Raw genomic sequence first — 17,656 nt, 5'->3', positions numbered from 1 at the left:
GGTAAGGGTGATCTTTTAAAATCCTCAGTTGGCACTGGAACTGTCATTCTCCTTTCCTCCTGGTGACATTTTAGTTTTCTCATTTCCTCCCAGTGACAACCATCATCAGGTCACACATAGGTTAATTTCCCCAATGGGAACACAGTTCCCAGGAAACATTTTAACCCTTTCTCACTCTATCCAAAAAAGTTGTGGCTTTAGATCTATTATACCATCCAGAAAATAGGTCAATCCATTTGAAAAAAGAACTTCAAAGTAAAAACAGAGCAGAAATCCAAGGCGGGTCTTTATAATGAAATGCTAGAAGTAGAAGCTTTATTCTCTCACCCTTTCCAACACACAATAAACACCCAGACATATTCAGCTGCATCCACAGTAGCTTTGTCTTTTATTCGAGCCGACAACTGTACATGTACACACTAACCTCCCCCAAAACCTATCCCGAAAGGTATCAATTTTGGAAGGAGCTGCTCTGCCTCCCTTTGATAAAGAATCCTTAAACTGTTTTCTGCTCCTGCTAACCTTGGAGAGACATAAGTGAAAGCCAAGTAGTTATTTTCGAGCAGAAATCGTTTCAAAAGCGGTGCTGGAATCCGTTTCAAGCTCAGCCAGGGCCTCCCGTCTCTGCCAACAAGAGGAGAGATTCTAAACACCACACAAGGTGACGGGCCCGGAAGAGACTTTCTGTGCTCCCATCAAGCGCGGGGGGCCGAGAAACGGAACACGGTGGAGCTCTTGGTGCCAGGAATATCCATCAGGGTGACAGACGCAAAGTTTGTGACCTCTGGCGCTTCCCCTCGCCGAACTGGGCAGGTGCCACTGTTTTGACTGAACGAGATGTTTTGGAAAAATAGGCTGAAAAATTAGACATTTTGGAAAATATTTTGGGATTAAAGGCTTCCCGTGGCCAGGAGAATGAAAGTTCCCATCACTTTTTTTCTTGTTTCTTTATGTATATATAAATATAAAAAAAATGGTATTTGTGAAATGTGAAAAATTTCACGCATTCTCGGAGCGAAGTGTTTTTCCCGGCTGACTTGAGAGATAAGGAATTATCTTTAGCTCTTCCGTAGACCTGCACTATCTATCCGAATCACTTCCGCTGTATTCCTCCCCGGCGTTGGGCTGTGCGCCCGCCTCGTCATCTTCACTGTTCTTGTCCCAGTCCTTCATGGATGCCCCCATCATAAAGTCATCCCGCAATATGTTCCACTCGGATGAATCTTCTTTTTTTGCAGTATTCTGGAAGGAAAAAATATCAAGGAAATAAATATTACAAAAATCATGAATGACAGCAATAGTGACTGCAATAAATATGATGGAAAGCTAAAGTACAGGACAACTGTATAAAGTGCATTCTGTGCATGTCTCTTTCATATCAACATGCCAGGAAACAATGAAGACTAAAATGTTTAATATAAAAAAAGCAATGGAAGCCTATGCATTTCATGCATTATTTTCTTTAAAGAGGCACAGTCACCTTTTTTAGGGCAAAGTATATGTGCTAAAGCCTAAACAGATTTTGCATAAGCAAGATTTAGAATCAGAAATCCCCAAACCCATTGCCAGATATTCACAAAAAAAAAATGGCAACCCCCAATGATTTTAAAGCGCCAAAACCGATTCAGTCAGGCAGTTTTTTTCAGACAACCATTGTTCAATAATAGGCAGTTATACAGATTTCAACCTGAATGATCATGCCCACACCAAGGCACAAGCAAGTTGCACAGTCACCAGTCTGTTGTGCATATCGTTGCAGGTAAGTATAGAGCCATAGATTGCATCTTTGTTTGTTCATAGTATCATTACTAGAGAAACAAAATATCTGAGTTGAGTTGGAATTTAGCTAACTGAGCAGTAGTTGCAGAATTATTTTGGCCCATTTTTAAGTCAGAGCAATTCGCATACAAAATGTTTTTTTTTCTGCATCTTATTGGGCATTCCTCAGCAGTCCCATGCTTTAAGCCACCCTCTTGTCCACTTAATACTGATCTTCAGTGCTGCCATCTGTTTTTGAAGTCACCACCAAAATGCTCAGATTGGAGTCATCTTACAGTAGGAGGCAAAACCGTGTGTGGTGGGAAAACTTTCATCCTAACTGACCATCGCCTCTATGCTGCAAGTATTGTAAAGGTCAGATTGGTGGAAAACATATGTCACACCTATGACTCAATATTGTGGCAAAAGACCCACATTACTGCCACAAATAGCACTTTTCATGCTGATTTCCAAATTTAGGAGGTCACTCCAACACACAAAAATGATAGCTGGCAATGATCTGACACAGCAGAAGAAAATGATACATGGTGACAAATCACTTGTTTTGGTACAAAGCACAGTGCTCAACCCAGAAATTTTTTTAAGCCGGGTGGGAAGAAATTGTAGGCGGGTGGCAGCCCCTGTATTGTGACCAAACTCTTTAGTAACCACTCAAAAACACACGGGGGTGCTGAAAAGTGCCGGGTGGTGCGCCCAGCTAAAAGGGCCTGGGGAGAACCCTGAAAGCAGTTTTTCTCATCCAGGGTTCCATGGAATTCTAGGGTTTCTCCAAAATTTGCTAGGGGTTACTTGAGCAATGAGAAAATTGCACCTCCCAGGTCAGTAAGGGCGACATTCTTCCCCATGGCCAGCAATGTAAGAGGAATTCTTCCTACTGACCACCACACTAATATACTGTGAGTTGTGGATATAGTATTTATAGAAGGGGTTCAATGAAGACCTTGTTAAAAAAGTTTGTAAACCATGGTACAGTAGAACCCAGGTTATCCAGAACTCAGATAACCTGAAAACTCAGATAACCAGCACCTGTCAGGTGATCTGAGTTCCTGATAACTGCGGTTCTACCGAAATCAAGAAAACAGAGCAATCAGCAGGGCTCCACTGATTGGCTGAGGAAAGGGAAACCCCGATGGCGGCTCCGTTTTCTCAGCCATTCAGCACCAGAGGTGAAGGGGGACAAGTCTCCCCAATTAAGTCTAGTGCCGAATGGTGCAGAAAAAGAAAACCTCAGTTATCCGGAATCGTCCTTACCCCGCCGGATAACTGAGGTTCTACTGTATTTAATATGGACTGCCTTAACACAATTCACATTCACACACAGACAGTTGCGTGCTGCAATGGAGCAGAGACGTGTAAAAATGCCCTAAGATGACCATTTGATGTAGGAAAAAAAAATAACAGATTCCTTGAGATCTATACCAAGGCGTCTGAATACACCCAGGAATCAGTATATACAGCACGGCCAATGAAACATGCCATCTGCATATCCCATCTTTACTGATATTAAAAAGAATTTCAATCTACTAAACAATTATACACCCCGTGCCAAAGCTGCGCAGCTATTATGGGGCAGGTCATATAAAGTGCAAAAGCGCCACCATGTGGCCATGATCACTAACTGACTGGCTTTTTGACATCTGATTTTGCATTGCAGGACTCATTAGTTGTCTTTTCTTTTGTTTGTTGTCCCTATATTAGTATTTGCTAATCCTGTAACACACACAAAGCCTGCTATTAAGTGAGGGGTCTTAGGTAACAAAGTTCTTCTTTAATTGCATGTATTTAGTAGCTCAAGCACAAACAAACCTCAATGTATAAATAGCACGGAGTCCTTCTTTAAGGAGTTGAATGGTCTGAGCAGACCACACACTACAATGCGTTGTCTATTTGCTTAGCTGTGTCACCCTGTTCACAATGCAAGGTCTATTGATGGGATTCACATACAAGCATGTGTAAATAACCTGCATCAGCCATATAATCCCTGCCTATTCACAGCATTGGAGGCAAGAAGATTTGCGGTGTCTGTGGAATGTTAAGGACTGAAGTGCTTGTGTCCAGTACTATTCCTATTTACTTATCAGTACCGAAATCAATGGCTAAAAGACCACCCAGGGATGTGATAAGGATGGAGCCCTGGCCCTGACCCAAGGGTTAGACAGTTGACCAGAGAGAGTAACATAGCAAAGCAGGTTAAAAGATAATTGAGCTCAGCTGATAGAGAATGCAAAGATCTTTGTTTGTCATCAGCAGGTAAATGCTAATATTGCACCTAAAGCTATGTTTCTTAATGAAGGTTCTGTGGATCCAAACGGTTTATTTAGCAGGTGCTTGGGGTTCTTTAAGCAATGGGAAATGTGTGCATTTTAGGTAGTTAACACCTGACACCTTGATCTTTTTGGCTATCTGTAAGAGTCACATTCTTGCCAATAGTTAGCAATATAAGCCATTCTTCCTACTGAGCACCAGGCTAATGTACTGGGAGCCGATATAGTAATTATCAAAGGATTTTCCTAAAACCTAAACATTATATTTCATGATATAAAAGATTGAAAAAGGACGATCTAAAGGATTTTCTGTCTTAAGCTTACACGGTGTCCTTATTGCACAAAAGTCCCAATACGTTTTCATACCTATGCAGTTCTTTTGTGCAGACTACAGAACAGCTCCTAGAAATATGGAAATAAGAGGCAGAAGAATTCTGAAGTCCAGCAGGGGAGAATGCAAGTAAGGCTGATAACACTGCCTGAGATTTTAGTTCAACACGCTGTTGTCAGCACACTGCAGTTGTTGGAAGCTTACTTGTTTATGGCACATAAAGTTTTTTTAGTATTTGCAGCATAATTTAATATTGAACTGTATTTACATAGCACTAACATACTAGGCAGCGCTGTACATTCAATAGGGTTAAGAAACAAAAAATTGGCAAATGTGCATGTTCTGTGGACAATACTACCAAAGGGGTTTTGTGCTTTGCTTCATTTATGCAGAATAATCTGCAACCCAATTAACCCTGGTCGAGGTTTCAAGAGCATCTAATAACTATACATAGCTAATGTTACCTGTACCTTTAGTCACCAACACATATTTGGGTTTCCCCTCCTGTGTACAGCAGAGGGGTTCTGACAATGTGTGCCGTGTACACAAGATAAAGGGAAAATCTCTGAGCATTAATAATCCTCAGCATTTAAAAGAGCTTACCTAAAAGCTGCCTTTAGGAAAAAGGAATGTGAAATACTTTTGTCTTGGTGGGCTTTGTGTATTTCCTCCAGATCTGCGCACAAATCCGGTGTCAAATGTCGTCTCTGTGCAGGAACTTCCTGTGATAAAGACCAGGTACTGCTACTCTATGTTCTTGTTTTGGGTGACTGGTCTTGTCTCCTGTCCCTTTAGTTTTCTGGGGGCAGCCTGTAGTGGGTGGGACATCCCCTACCTAGCGCTGCAAAGACCAGGGTGCTAACCTCTGAGCCAGCGGTGCTGCCCTATTCATTCCTGGCGGCTAGCTATGCCATGATCATACACCATAGAACTGTATGGTATCACCTGGTACAGAGGAGTATGTGACTTTGTTCCTTTGCCTTCTCCCAATATTAAGCATTGAACACCCAGGTGATCTGAGCTTTGTTACTGGGGTTTGACCCTTTCATCTTGCTTAGGTAAAAAATTAATTAGCACGCGCGACCAAGGAGAGGTGGGACAAAAATTCACTTTTAACACAGCGGTACAGTTTCATGGAAACATTTCTATTTGCTACTTTAAAACCAACGTCTTGCGATAAAGAACTTAACAAGCCCAGGAAAAAAAAAACTGCATTCTGCTCCAATTTAGATAAACAGAAAACTTAATCTGATGACATGTTCCTCGGTAGCTAAAAATCAAAACATCAACTAAACGAGCAACAGGAGACCTGGGCCTCGTTTCAAACACAACCATCGCATGACATGAAAACCCCTCGGTGTTTAGGTAGATCTATAACTCTTCTCTTTGGAAGTGACTTCATAAAGCCTCAAATTTGATTTTCAGAGCTCAGGACGCTGGCCAGCAAAAACTTGTGCGTTTGATCTGGTCTACATCTCCCCGAGGACCGGCAATAAATTACACGTCGCTGCCCAGGAACCAAAACGACGTTACAAAAAAAAGACAATGACAAAAAAAAAAAAAAATATCAATGGGTTGAACAAGGATAAGTCAATACCTTGATAAACAGTGGGAGATATGAAAGGGAACTGTGCTGGCTTTTAGCCCAAATATAATGAATTCCATATGGGCACACAAACCTTCTCCATTTCACCAGGAGTGGGGGGGAGGGGGGTGGAGTCCCAGAACATAAAGCAAATATTCATCAGAAGCTTATGGCTTGCACGGAGAAATATGAACGGCGTGTAAACAGCATCTCAGAAAAATATCAGTGTAAACATCTATTGCTAACCTAAAAGGATGCAAAGATGAGAGTTCCAAGAAAGGCAATATAAAAATAAATAAAATCATGAATGTACAATGGGGGGTTCAGTAGTCTGAAAACGTGTGAATAGAAAACTATGCACTGTGATACAGTTGGAAAAAGGTGACCAGCCTGTTCATTGGAAGCTTGATAAAAGCAAAGGATGCTACAGCCAGAAAGCTGTGTAAAGATAGACAACTTAGTTGGAATTGCTTATAAGTTTGGCACCACCTTGCAAAGCTCCAATGTCCAACTAATAGTTTTTGCCAACCCAGCAACCACCTGGCTGTTTTTAGGGGATTACTGAAGAGTTGAGTCACAATACAGGGGCTGCCAGCCACCTACATTTGGATAAAGGTTCAGCTGTCTTTTCCTTTGCAAGTAAACATGAAGTTTTTATCTTTGCCCATGGTTGACTGGTTGACTGGTTGACTTTAAAGCAATCGTGAGTTGACTATGCAGGGAAAAGAAACAGATGTGCAATACAAGCAACCCAACCTCCTAGATGACACCTTTCCTTCAATCTCTACCAGGAAGAGAAATGTTTGATGCTGCTGAACATAAAGACAGCAAGGAACTTACTCTTCTTCCTCTTATGTGACAGCATTAAGGCTTGGTGTTTAGACGGTCAAGCCAAAGAACCGCAGAAGGATAACATTTTGGTAGCAGCACAGAACTAAACTGAAAAGTGCAAAAAAAATCCACTTACCTTCAATCCCGCAGGGCAGTCGGATCCATCCAGGGGGGCGTCTTGCATCGGGTCCTGTGTTGTCCTAGCATCCACCCCGGAGCCGGCACTCTAAGCGGCGCCATCTTCTCTTCTTCTTCATCCTATGTCACCTGACCCAGGTGCGAGATCAGGTGACGTAGGATAGAAAAAAAAACTTGCCGATCTCACTACGCATGTGTGAGATTGGCAAATTTTTCTCTTTGCGTGAAAAGGCTCCTTCTGTGCATGCCTGGGATGCTCGGGCGTAGGCAGCAAGGAGCACCCAAGAGCCCCTCGGGGTGCCTGACCTAAAAGGGTGTTGCACTTAAAGAAAAAACAAACAAACAGAATTTTTACCTTACATAAAAGGGTTGTCCACCCTTTTATGTTATGTGAAATTTCTGAGTTTAGGTACGTTTGGATGCAGTCAAGGTGTCTAGATATTCCTCTCCAGCATTAAGCAAAAAGGGTTCCCAGATTCCCTAAAATAAGGGAGGTGAGGTGGGGCTGAGGTTCTGAAGTTATTTCTAAATGTAAAAAAAAAAAAGTTATGCTCTTTCTTTGGAATTCTCACTGGAGCGTACATTGTTCTTTTGCCACCATAAGCATTACATTGGGGTAGATTTGTTTGCAGAAAGGTGGCTCATTAACGCAATAGAACTTAATAAGGTGGTAAAGCTCATGGTTGCTGCTAACTTCTGCACCTATGCAGCCAGTCCCCCTTCTTGTGCTCCCCCAACCACTGAACCTTTTTCTGTGAATGTAGTCAAGCAAACAATCTCATTAATTTCTGCCCGACTATAGAACCCTCTCTACATCCCCCAGCTAAGGGTTCATGTCTGAATTTTGCTTCTAGAACCTCAGTATAACATTTAGGTTTAGAAATAATGAGCTGTTTCAGAGCCAAAAAAGCACCCATGCAACATTGTATTTAATCACTGCACCAGCCCCCTCTCTGTACCCTATATAAGGGAATATGTAAACTGGGGTTCTCCTTTACTGAAAGGTATAAGACGTCAAGTTTCAACGTGGCCAGAATACACACAAACAAAAACCATATGACACAATGTTTATGTGGTAATTGGATCAAACGCAGTGTGCTGGCACAGCAAAAGCACTTAAGCTGAAGGAGGAGAGAAACAAAAAAAAGGCAAAAAGGTAGAAACCGTGCCAAGTGCTTTCCGCCTCCGTGTGCTCACATCAAACTGCAAGCACCGGCACGCAGATACCGCGGGCCTTGGACGCGCCGTAACCGCCGCCCATCAGGAGAACATTTATTTTGTTTAAATCTGGTCTATTACTAAAGAGAAACCACACAAACTTCTTCCAGGGGGGAAAGCTTGGGCAGAGATTAGCAGGAGCTGAGTATACGGGTCCATTATTAGAAGCATGAGCTCATAAGAGGGGGGAATCGACCCGAGCCAAGTCAGCTAAACCAAAACCCATTTACCTAATGTTCACTTTTTACGAGGACATTCACGGCACGTTCTGTTCGGTGCACACAGCTCGGAGCGCCTACATGGGACTGTGTGTTTACAGCAGCAAAGGTGCTTTAATCAGGCTAAATCTACCCAAATTTGTTAATAACCCCGCATTTCCCCATCTCCAGCTGCTCACCGATTATGTAGGACTTTTGAAGTTATATGCGTTAATGGAGTCCTGTATTAAAATACCAACTGACTAATATATTATTTCCCACCCTTGCCCTCCCCTTTAACTGTGCTAAGCCCATCATTCTCTTCCTATATGCATACTTACCTCTGTCAACAGGACTGACCTGCATTGTACAGAACCTGGCCAGTACAGTTTTAGTGCTTTACTATCCATGCCTGTGCAGAATTAAAGTGAGCCAGTTACCATCAACCAATTACCACTTTCTTTTAAAGGTGAGATTTATACATGAACAAAGCACAGATTTGCTTTACTAGGAAGCGTATAGAAGAATTGCACCTGAAAAACAAGGCAAGCTTGTTTTGTATGCCCATAATACCCCCAAACCTTAAAAAAAAAAAAATCACCTATTCAGGAAATAGGACAGATTGAATAACATTCTTACCTTTACCCAGCACCTAGGTGAGAATGACAATAACCTCCTCCTGCAGCATTTTAGCAAGAAAGAAGGAATTTTTAACCAAAAAAACAGACCTTGGGGTACCAGGCGTGCTTTGAATATTTAAATTGTAACCAATAAAAACTAAAACACCTTCAATATTGTATTTATTAGATCAAAAGGTGAAAAAAAACAGAAGTTCATAATTAGCATTTACACTTTACCTGTAGAGTACAGAGAAATACAACAGTGCCATCTGCAGGCAGACAACTGGTATTGCATAAAAATCCCCAATTTTTTAAAACGTTTCTCCCCTTTCTATTGCTTATTTAGTGATCATTTAACCTCTGATGTAGCAAGTTAAGTAACTGCAGATTCAAAGCAGCACCCCTAATGCTCCTTACTGTTACCATGTGCCTAATATTTTTGGAACTTAACTAAAAAAGTGAAGATTTTCTATGGTATAGGAACAATTAAAACGTTTAATTGCACTTAAGCTTACCCTGAAAAATCATCCAGCAGTAAAACAAGGTACCTTTTATGTATTGTTCAGCTTGTCAGGAGTTCAGCTTTAATTATGTATAAGACACAAACTGACTGCCTTGGTCTTACCTTCTTAGATTCTCTTTTTACTTTCTGATCACTTTTAGTTTCCTTCCCTCGGAGTACGTCAATGAAATCTTTCTTCGACACAGAAGACATCAGTTTACTTCTTTTTCTTTCGGAGTTCCCGGCTTCTTGCAGTTTGTCGTTGACTTTACTTTGATGAGTTCTGACAGCATTAAATAATTGGACGACACCTCTGTGGGGGGACAGGATAAAGGTCAAAAGTCAGAGAAGGCCACCGATAACAGTTTTTAAAAAAGGGGCCACCAGCCAACCCTTCAAGGACATTTTTCCCCGATCTGATACAATAAAAATATTTAATGCTTAATGACGCCCCCTTAGTTGTAGAAACCCTCACACACACTACAAGTACTGAACCCCTCCAACAGACTTGGAGAACCTCTGTTAGGATTGGCAAACCCCTCAAACACGTCTCCTCCCTTCCACCCGAGACCCCCCTACCCACCTTCTCGCTTCCAGCCAAGACCCCCCTACCCGGCTCCTCATTTCCAGCCGAGACACCCCTACCCACCTCCTCGCATCCAGTCGAGAACCCCCCGCCAACCTCCTCGCTTCCAGCCGAGACCCACCTACCCGCCTCCCTGTTTCCACCCGAGAGCCCCCTACCCGCCTCCCTGTTTCCACCCGAGAGCCACCTACCCGCCTCCGTTTCCAGCCGAGACCCCCCTACCAGTTGAGACCCCCCACTACATGCCTCCTTGCTTGCAGCCGAGACTGCCCCTACCCGCTTCCAGACGAGACTCCCCCCAGGTACTCCCCAATTTTCTCAATTTTTTTCTTATTTCAGTTTTACTATTCAGCAGACATAGACTGGCAGATAACACAGGTAGATATATCCAAACTCCAGAAAACTGCAGTTGCCATGCTATGCTGCACGATATATTCCATAAAACAGACAAAATGCTATGTACTGGTTTTGTACCTGGTAGCGACTCTCTGCAGATTCCTGTCCAGCTCTCTGTCTCTGACCACATCTGGTTTCACTCGGCACATCATCTCCCACTGTCTCTTCCTATCAACCTGCAATAAAAGGGAGAAGTCAGGGGCCCAAACACGAGAAGATATTCACACTGGAGAAGTCAGTCTACAATACGATGATGATTATGAAATGCCATGGAAAATGATCATTGTTAACACTCAATGGGGGACTAACAATGGCTTGGTATTCAATGGCAACGGAGCTTGTTTCCAAATGTTACCCAATAATCAAATTTCCCTTTGCTGCCCAGGAACAGGGGGTCTCTCTAATGAGGGAGGGAGAATCTTCCTGTTCCCGTGAGATTCCTGTGAGATCAATTCTCACCATTTCTCACAGTGACCATTATTACTGGAACCAAAAATTTTACAGCCGTCGTCACCAGGCATAGACGTGTTATCATGCAATGCTGACATCTTTTCTGGAGAGGAAAGATTTCTCCCAATTTTTGGCTATTCTTCATGATAATATTTCTTCCCTACACCAAAAAGCCAAAAATGTTACCCATTCTAATAGGAGACACATGGACTTGAGAGTCTGGAAGAGGAACTTTGACTTCCTATCTGATGACGCTTTTACCATGTGGGGTTAGCTTACTTTACCATTTGGTGTTGGCCATGTTGGTGTTTTTATGAAACTTGTACCCCAACTTACCTCAAAAACAGAGATTGACCCCACCAGGTTCCACCCATAACTCAAAGTAGGAGAGGTCAGAGTCGTGATCTCGTTAAGGGTCCTGACTACCTTGGCCAATGAGCCATTCCTATCCATCACAGACTCCGGCCTCCCAATTCCCCTCTCACCTCTTTCCTCTTTTCCAACTTCTCCAGCCTCTCCCGTTCCTTCTCTTTCTCCAGGGCTTTGCTCTTCACCAGGATGGTGCTGGCTTTGTCGGAGATCTTTTTGTTAAGAATTTTGGCCATAGCATCGGCCCAGCCTTTGTTGGGATCTCCATCAGACTCCACTTCATCTGCTGATTCGTTCTCAGGGCCATCGGGTTCATCGACATCTGCGTCTGATGAGAAATTGTCATCGGCATAATCGGAGCTCCCTTCGGAACCTGTGGCAGAAATCAATTTTTACATCTTCAGGCACAAATGTCAAACAGACTAAGGGGCAAGACAGACCTGTGGTGAGCTGCAGCAGCCTCAACCGCTATTCCAACCTCTACCAGCTGGGAATTGGTTTTTGCATGCAATCTATTATGAATGCTGCAGCCAGATTCATCCATCCTACCCACCTACCTCTTTGTAGTTCTCTTCATTGGCTTCCATTTCACCTTAGAATCAAATTCAAGCTCCTGTGCTTTGCCTTCAAATCCCCCCACAGTTCTTGTCCCACTTACATTTCTGACCTGATAGAAAAATACTCCCCTAGCCGTGCTCTACGCTCCTCCAATGACCTACTAATGACTTCCTCACTCATAACCTCATCACACACACGGCTCCAAGACTGCCACGACTCCCTGGAATGGTCTTCCTCGTCCTATTCGGCTTGCTCCTACTTTCTGCTCATTTAAAAGAGCCCTGAAACCCCATTTTTTTTAAACTTGCCTACCCATCTTTTTCTGTCTATTAAAACCCTCACAACTCCCCAGCATTCCATATCCCCCCCCCCACTAGATTGTAAGCTTTTCGTGGCAGAGTCCTCTCCTCCTGTGTCACTGTATCTGTCTGTCATGTGCAACCCCTATTTAATGTACAACGCTGCGAAATATGTTAGCGCTATATAAATCCTGTTTAATAATAATAATTTTTCTTTTTGTGGATCGTTATATTTTTAAATTCAGTGATTGTAAAACACAAAACTTTTTGCTCTGAACAGACTGTTCTTTATCTCATGGTGGCTCCCACTAGTTATGAAAAAGGAGGGGGTGGGGCACAATTGGACACCCCAAGAAAAAAAAAGGGAAAAAAGGAGGGGGCTGCACTAGGGAATCAATGCATCAAATGAGCAGGAGGCACCTGAAATGGTAAAATGATTCCCGCAAATGAAAACATAGTAAATATTTAAAGAGCATTCCTACGTAATTGGAAAACACGGTTGCTCAGTGGTTAGCACTCTGGCCTTTGCAGCGCTAGGTCCCAGGATTGAATCCCAGCCAGGACACTATCTGCATGGAGTTTGCAGGACATCCCTGTGTTTGTGTTGCTTTCCTCCGGGTACTGCGGTTTCCTCCCACATCACCAAAAACATGCAGTTATGTTAATTGGCTTCCCCACAAAATTGACCTTAGACTGTATTAATGACATATGGTAGGGACATTGGATTGTGACCCCCTTGAGGGACAGCTAGTGACATGACTATGGACTTTGTACAACACTGCATAATATGTCAGCACTATATAAATACTGTGTAATAATAATAATAATAATAATAACATATGACCCAATGGGGATATTTGCCTCCTTTGTCCTGGCTGCCAGAAAGGCTGCATACCTAACATTTTGGGTTGTCACCCGAGCAATAGATGAGGGGAAATCCTGCAATGGGGTCGCCTCCCTGAGATGAAGAATATGAGGAGATTTCTCCATTTCCTGCTGTGGATTTTGGACAGGAAGTGATGGTGAAATCTCCCTAAAGTCGCACAAAAAGCAAAATAATATTCAGATTTAGGAGTTTAACTCTTCCTTGCTGTGATACATTCAATATATATCATATACTCAGATATTTCTGTGCTTTGACCTGCATTGGAGTGACAGGTCCTCTTTAATCTTCTTGGACACTGTATCAGGTAATCACCTCAATATAGGGGATGATAACACACTAGAAGATTATACAAATCTGAACGAGCAGTTATGAGCTGTGCTGGACTCACATGGAGAGCAGTGACACCGCATTATATATGCTAGTACATGTTGTCACTAACAGGTCCGCTTAAAGTCACCCCAACCCAGAACCTTCCGTTCCAAACTGACTCAGGGGTCACCCAATAAGCCCCCCTACACACACAGTCTGACCCTGGGGCCACCATACCTGCAGCGCCCTCCACCGACACATCCATCGTTACCCTGGTCACACACGTGCTTCTCCTTTGGTATTCCGGGAGGGGCGGAGTTCAGCGCTGATACACATCCTGTCACATGATCGCCTGCTGTCTGTCGCGCGGCCATCTTTCACGAGGGAATCTTTCCCTTTCTATATAACAGCGCCATCTGGTGGTTGAGAGGCTGAAGTTACAGTATTTAGTGAGCAGCATTTGTGATTTGTTGGTTTTTTTATTATTATTATTATTATTATTATTATTATTATTATTAATATTAGTAGTAGTAGTAGTAGTAGTAATAAACAGGATATAGTGCCAACATATTACACAGCGCTGTACATTAATTAATATTATTATTATTATTATTATTATTATTATTAATAATAAAAATAATAATAATAATAAACATGATTTATATAGTGCCAATAGGGGTTGCAAAGACAGACAGATACAGACAGTGACACAGGAGGAGGAGAGGACCCTGCCCCGAAGAGCTTACAATCTAGTAGGTGGGGGAAGTAACACACGATAGGAGGGGTTTGCAGTTTTTCCAACTGATGTGTGCAAAGGTTTCTGAATTTAAAAATGTCTCGGCTTGAAATAGGATGCATTAATGTTGAGTTGTTGCATTAGAAAATTAGAATTTAAAAAACCTAACCCCCTTTATTTTATTTTTATTTTTTTTTCATTTTTTACATGAATCTACATTCCAGGTCCATTGAAATGACCATTTCTAGGTGCAGGGGGTCTGCATCCCCAGTGGTCGGTCCCCTACTTTTTTCCTTGTGCTGATGTCAATGGTTTTGCCCCTTCATCTGTGTCCTAAAAAAACCCTGCTGCAGGACAGCCAATAGAAAGTGTCTGTGTCATGCATATTTAAATATTTATTATGATACCATAAGTTTGTTGCAAGCATATGGAAGTATTTCCTCAGTCTCCTCCAGTGATCAGTCTGTACATTGTGCCTTTGCAAGTCACACAGGGAGCAGCTGCACCAGGGGCTGATTTGTGTCAGTCAGTTGTGAACACAGCTTTATCACAAATCCTCCAATAGGCTAATAAAACTATCTTAAAAGCCTCAAAGAAAGGCTAAGAACAAACCATTGGACTATTCGGAAGTAGCCTAATACAAGTCCTGATTTACATCCTATTGACTATCTATGGAAAGAACTGAAGCTTGTAGAATGCATCCTTCACACTTGATATAGCTGGAGCTTGCTCAGGACAAGTGAGCCAAACCACCTCTCAATGGCTAAAGAAGTCTCATTGAGACGTTTAGGAAACGCTTCTTAGTGGTGATTGCCACCAAAATATTAGGTTAAGGATCCCATCACTTTTGTCTATAGCATTTCGATGTGCGTTGCAATTTCTAATATTCTGTTGAATCAAAAGCCTAAAGAAATGTCTAATGTTTTATAAATATAGAACAAAAATTTGGGATGCAAATAATCTTCGTAACCTCTAATTTTTTTCAGCGACAATTATGGGACAATTAATGAGCAATGGAGGAAAACTATGGAGCCGCTATTCTCAACCATAGTTCTGAACCTTAGGGTTCCTCCAGAACAGCGGTCGCCAACCTGTGGTCCGCCAGAAAATTTAGTAGTCCGCAGCTCGGGGAGGGAGCCCAAGCCAGAACCATGGACCATGTCCCCTGTACGGATCGCAGGGGTTGTTTTTTTGGACACTCTTGGAGTTTCTCTGAAGTGGGCGGGTTCTGGCATCATGACGTCACCTTAGAGTGCCACACGGCTCCCCGCCCAGCGCGGTCCAGAGCCGGAATATTTAGTGGTACGTGGGTCCGAAAAGGTTGGCAACCAGTGTTCTAAAACAGATAAAAATATATAAATAATTTTAAAGCACATTTTACCTAAGCAAAAATTTTACCAAAATTTTGTCAAAACTAATTTTACCAAAATTGTATTCTCCATTCCCAATTCCTACAATTTGTGATTTGAACCTATGGTGACATTTACCTTTGAGAAGATGTATTCGTCACCTGGCAAGCCTCAGAAGTAATTGGCCGTCTTCCCAACAACTGATTGTCACGCTTAGTGCGCTATTAAACGGTCAGAAGCTTCTGCCTCTCCATAAGGCGGCCCGTTCAATAATCGCCCTGCATAACTTGTGCTTGTTAACCTTTCAGGTCAACTCGTTGGAACATACGTTTAATGAAATCCCCAGTGCCGGGATTTATAATAGGCGCTGGCTGAATGTTAAATTGGACAATTTACATAAGCAGGTCATTAACCTTCCGAGCAGTAAGTAGCATTTTAGCACTTAGCCGCTGGGGACAATAAGGGACGCGTTCTCTATATCTGTGATTAGCTTGCCCGGAATCTCTCACGATGACCAATTGGCTTATCCAGTTTAGCGGCATAATTAAATGGATGGACTCGGCGTCAGTAAATTATCGGTGCTGTGTACAGTATATCATTACCGCTCGGGAAGATATGCATAATTTAGTCTCACATTTACTAATTTGTCAGCGCCGAGCGAAGCGGGGAGACAATTTCATTTGTTGTTTTAAATGGGAGATTTGATTTAGGGCCGGCGTGATTAAACTTGAAACTTGGCGATTCAGACACATAATGGTCAACCGGAAAAGATGATGTTCTATGCGGTGCTTAAAGGGAGACTCCAGTCACACAGCTCATCAAAATACATGGAGAACATTCACTCAAAACCCATCTTACCAGTCTTCTTCTGACTCTTAAACCCTCACTACTTACCCCCATTCCATATCCCCCCTCTTATTGTGAAATACTTCCCCTATCTCTAAGCTCTTCGGGGCGGGGTCCTCTCCTCCTGTGTCACTGTATCTGTCTGTCATTTGCAACCCCTATTTAATGTACAGCGCTTCGTAATATGTTGGTGCTATATAAATCCTGTTTATTATTAATAATTAAGAAAAAGAAAAAAATCATCACTTACCTTTACTAGCGAAACGCATCTCAAACAAACCGAACCCACTGCCTCAGCTTCCTTCTTTCTGGGGCTTGGCGTTCTATCCATCTTCTTCTTCCAGGTTCTTCATCATGCAACCCAATCATGCGCTGCGCATGCGCGTGCAGATGTCTTCCTTCGAATGCCAAAAAAATGGTGCGTATGTGCGGGATCAGATGATGTATCGTCCTCCAAATGTCAAAGAAACAAGTGCCGATTTCACTGCTGTTTTTACATTAGAGGGAAGCCCCTGATGAGCATGAGCAATGCTATGCATGAGCAGAAGGAGCAGCCCACAGCCTCCTGGGATATGTGGCGTAAGGTATTTCAGGAGGATGCAATTTTCTCCTACAGTGTTTACTTCTGCAGCAGTAAAGACAGAAAGGGAACTCCTCCAAAAAGTTTTAAAAATTATTAAAAAATTTCAAGAACACACATTTTTTCCATTACATAAAAAGGAATATAATAATAATTATATAATCCTAAAAATGTTAGGTCTGTGCTAATAAAGTTTTTTTTTTGCCTTCCTCCGGATCAACCATGAAATGGTTTGTATCTGGAATATGCAGGTTTTCTAGTATATGTTTTTTATTACCCTATTGGTTGAACTCAATGGGTTTGATTTATTAAAGCTCTCCAAGAATGGAGAAGGTACACTATCATAGAAGAACCTGGGTGATCCAGCAACGCTAGAATGAATCTGCTAAAGATAAAGCAGACCTTTGCTTATCTTGTTCCCTTTTCTGGGAAGTAAGCATTCAACTTTTACCTAAACATCTATCCTAAGCTTAAGAATATATTTTCATATTCAAAAAACCCTAAAATGTTATTTAGCCATTCCTATTATATCTGCAGGTAATAGGTGGTACATGCTGGTGCGACTGTGCGCCCCACCCTCCACTCCATAACCTATGATCACCAAATTTCCTTTTTGTGTATGCAATGTGAGGAATGGACATCATCCTAAACTGGGTATCCATTAAAGCACATGGGCCAAAATCGGATTGGCATCTGCCCCAAGGCAACACTTGGCAGTACATAGTAGTCTTTACCTGTGAAATTATAATGTATTGCAGCTTACCAGTCCTTAGATGTTGTGGTTGCATTAGTTTTTTTTTCAAGCTCTAAACATTTTCAGCAAGTAT

The 17,656-nt window shown here is 42.3% G+C and overlaps 1 protein-coding gene across 1 annotated transcript; it reads right to left on the bottom strand.

The window, feature by feature from the left end:
- Positions 1 to 365: 365 nt before the first annotated feature.
- On the bottom strand, positions 366 to 13,648 carry RRP15 (ribosomal RNA processing 15 homolog). Its single transcript, XM_072409875.1, has 5 exons — positions 13,556 to 13,648; positions 11,383 to 11,639; positions 10,526 to 10,623; positions 9,589 to 9,778; positions 366 to 1,242 (listed from the first exon to the last, which is right to left on the bottom strand). Exons 1-5 carry the CDS (start codon positions 13,581 to 13,583, stop codon positions 1,081 to 1,083), a joined length of 735 nt encoding a protein of 244 aa, XP_072265976.1. The 5' UTR covers positions 13,584 to 13,648; the 3' UTR covers positions 366 to 1,080.
- Between the last annotated feature and the right edge of the window lie 4,008 nt (positions 13,649 to 17,656).

This window comes from Pyxicephalus adspersus, chromosome 4 (genome assembly GCF_032062135.1).
Source record: "Pyxicephalus adspersus chromosome 4, UCB_Pads_2.0, whole genome shotgun sequence".
NCBI lineage: Eukaryota > Metazoa > Chordata > Amphibia > Anura > Pyxicephalidae > Pyxicephalus > Pyxicephalus adspersus.
The sequence above is the reverse complement of the archived record's forward strand: the minus strand, read 5'-3'. Positions and strand labels throughout refer to the sequence as shown.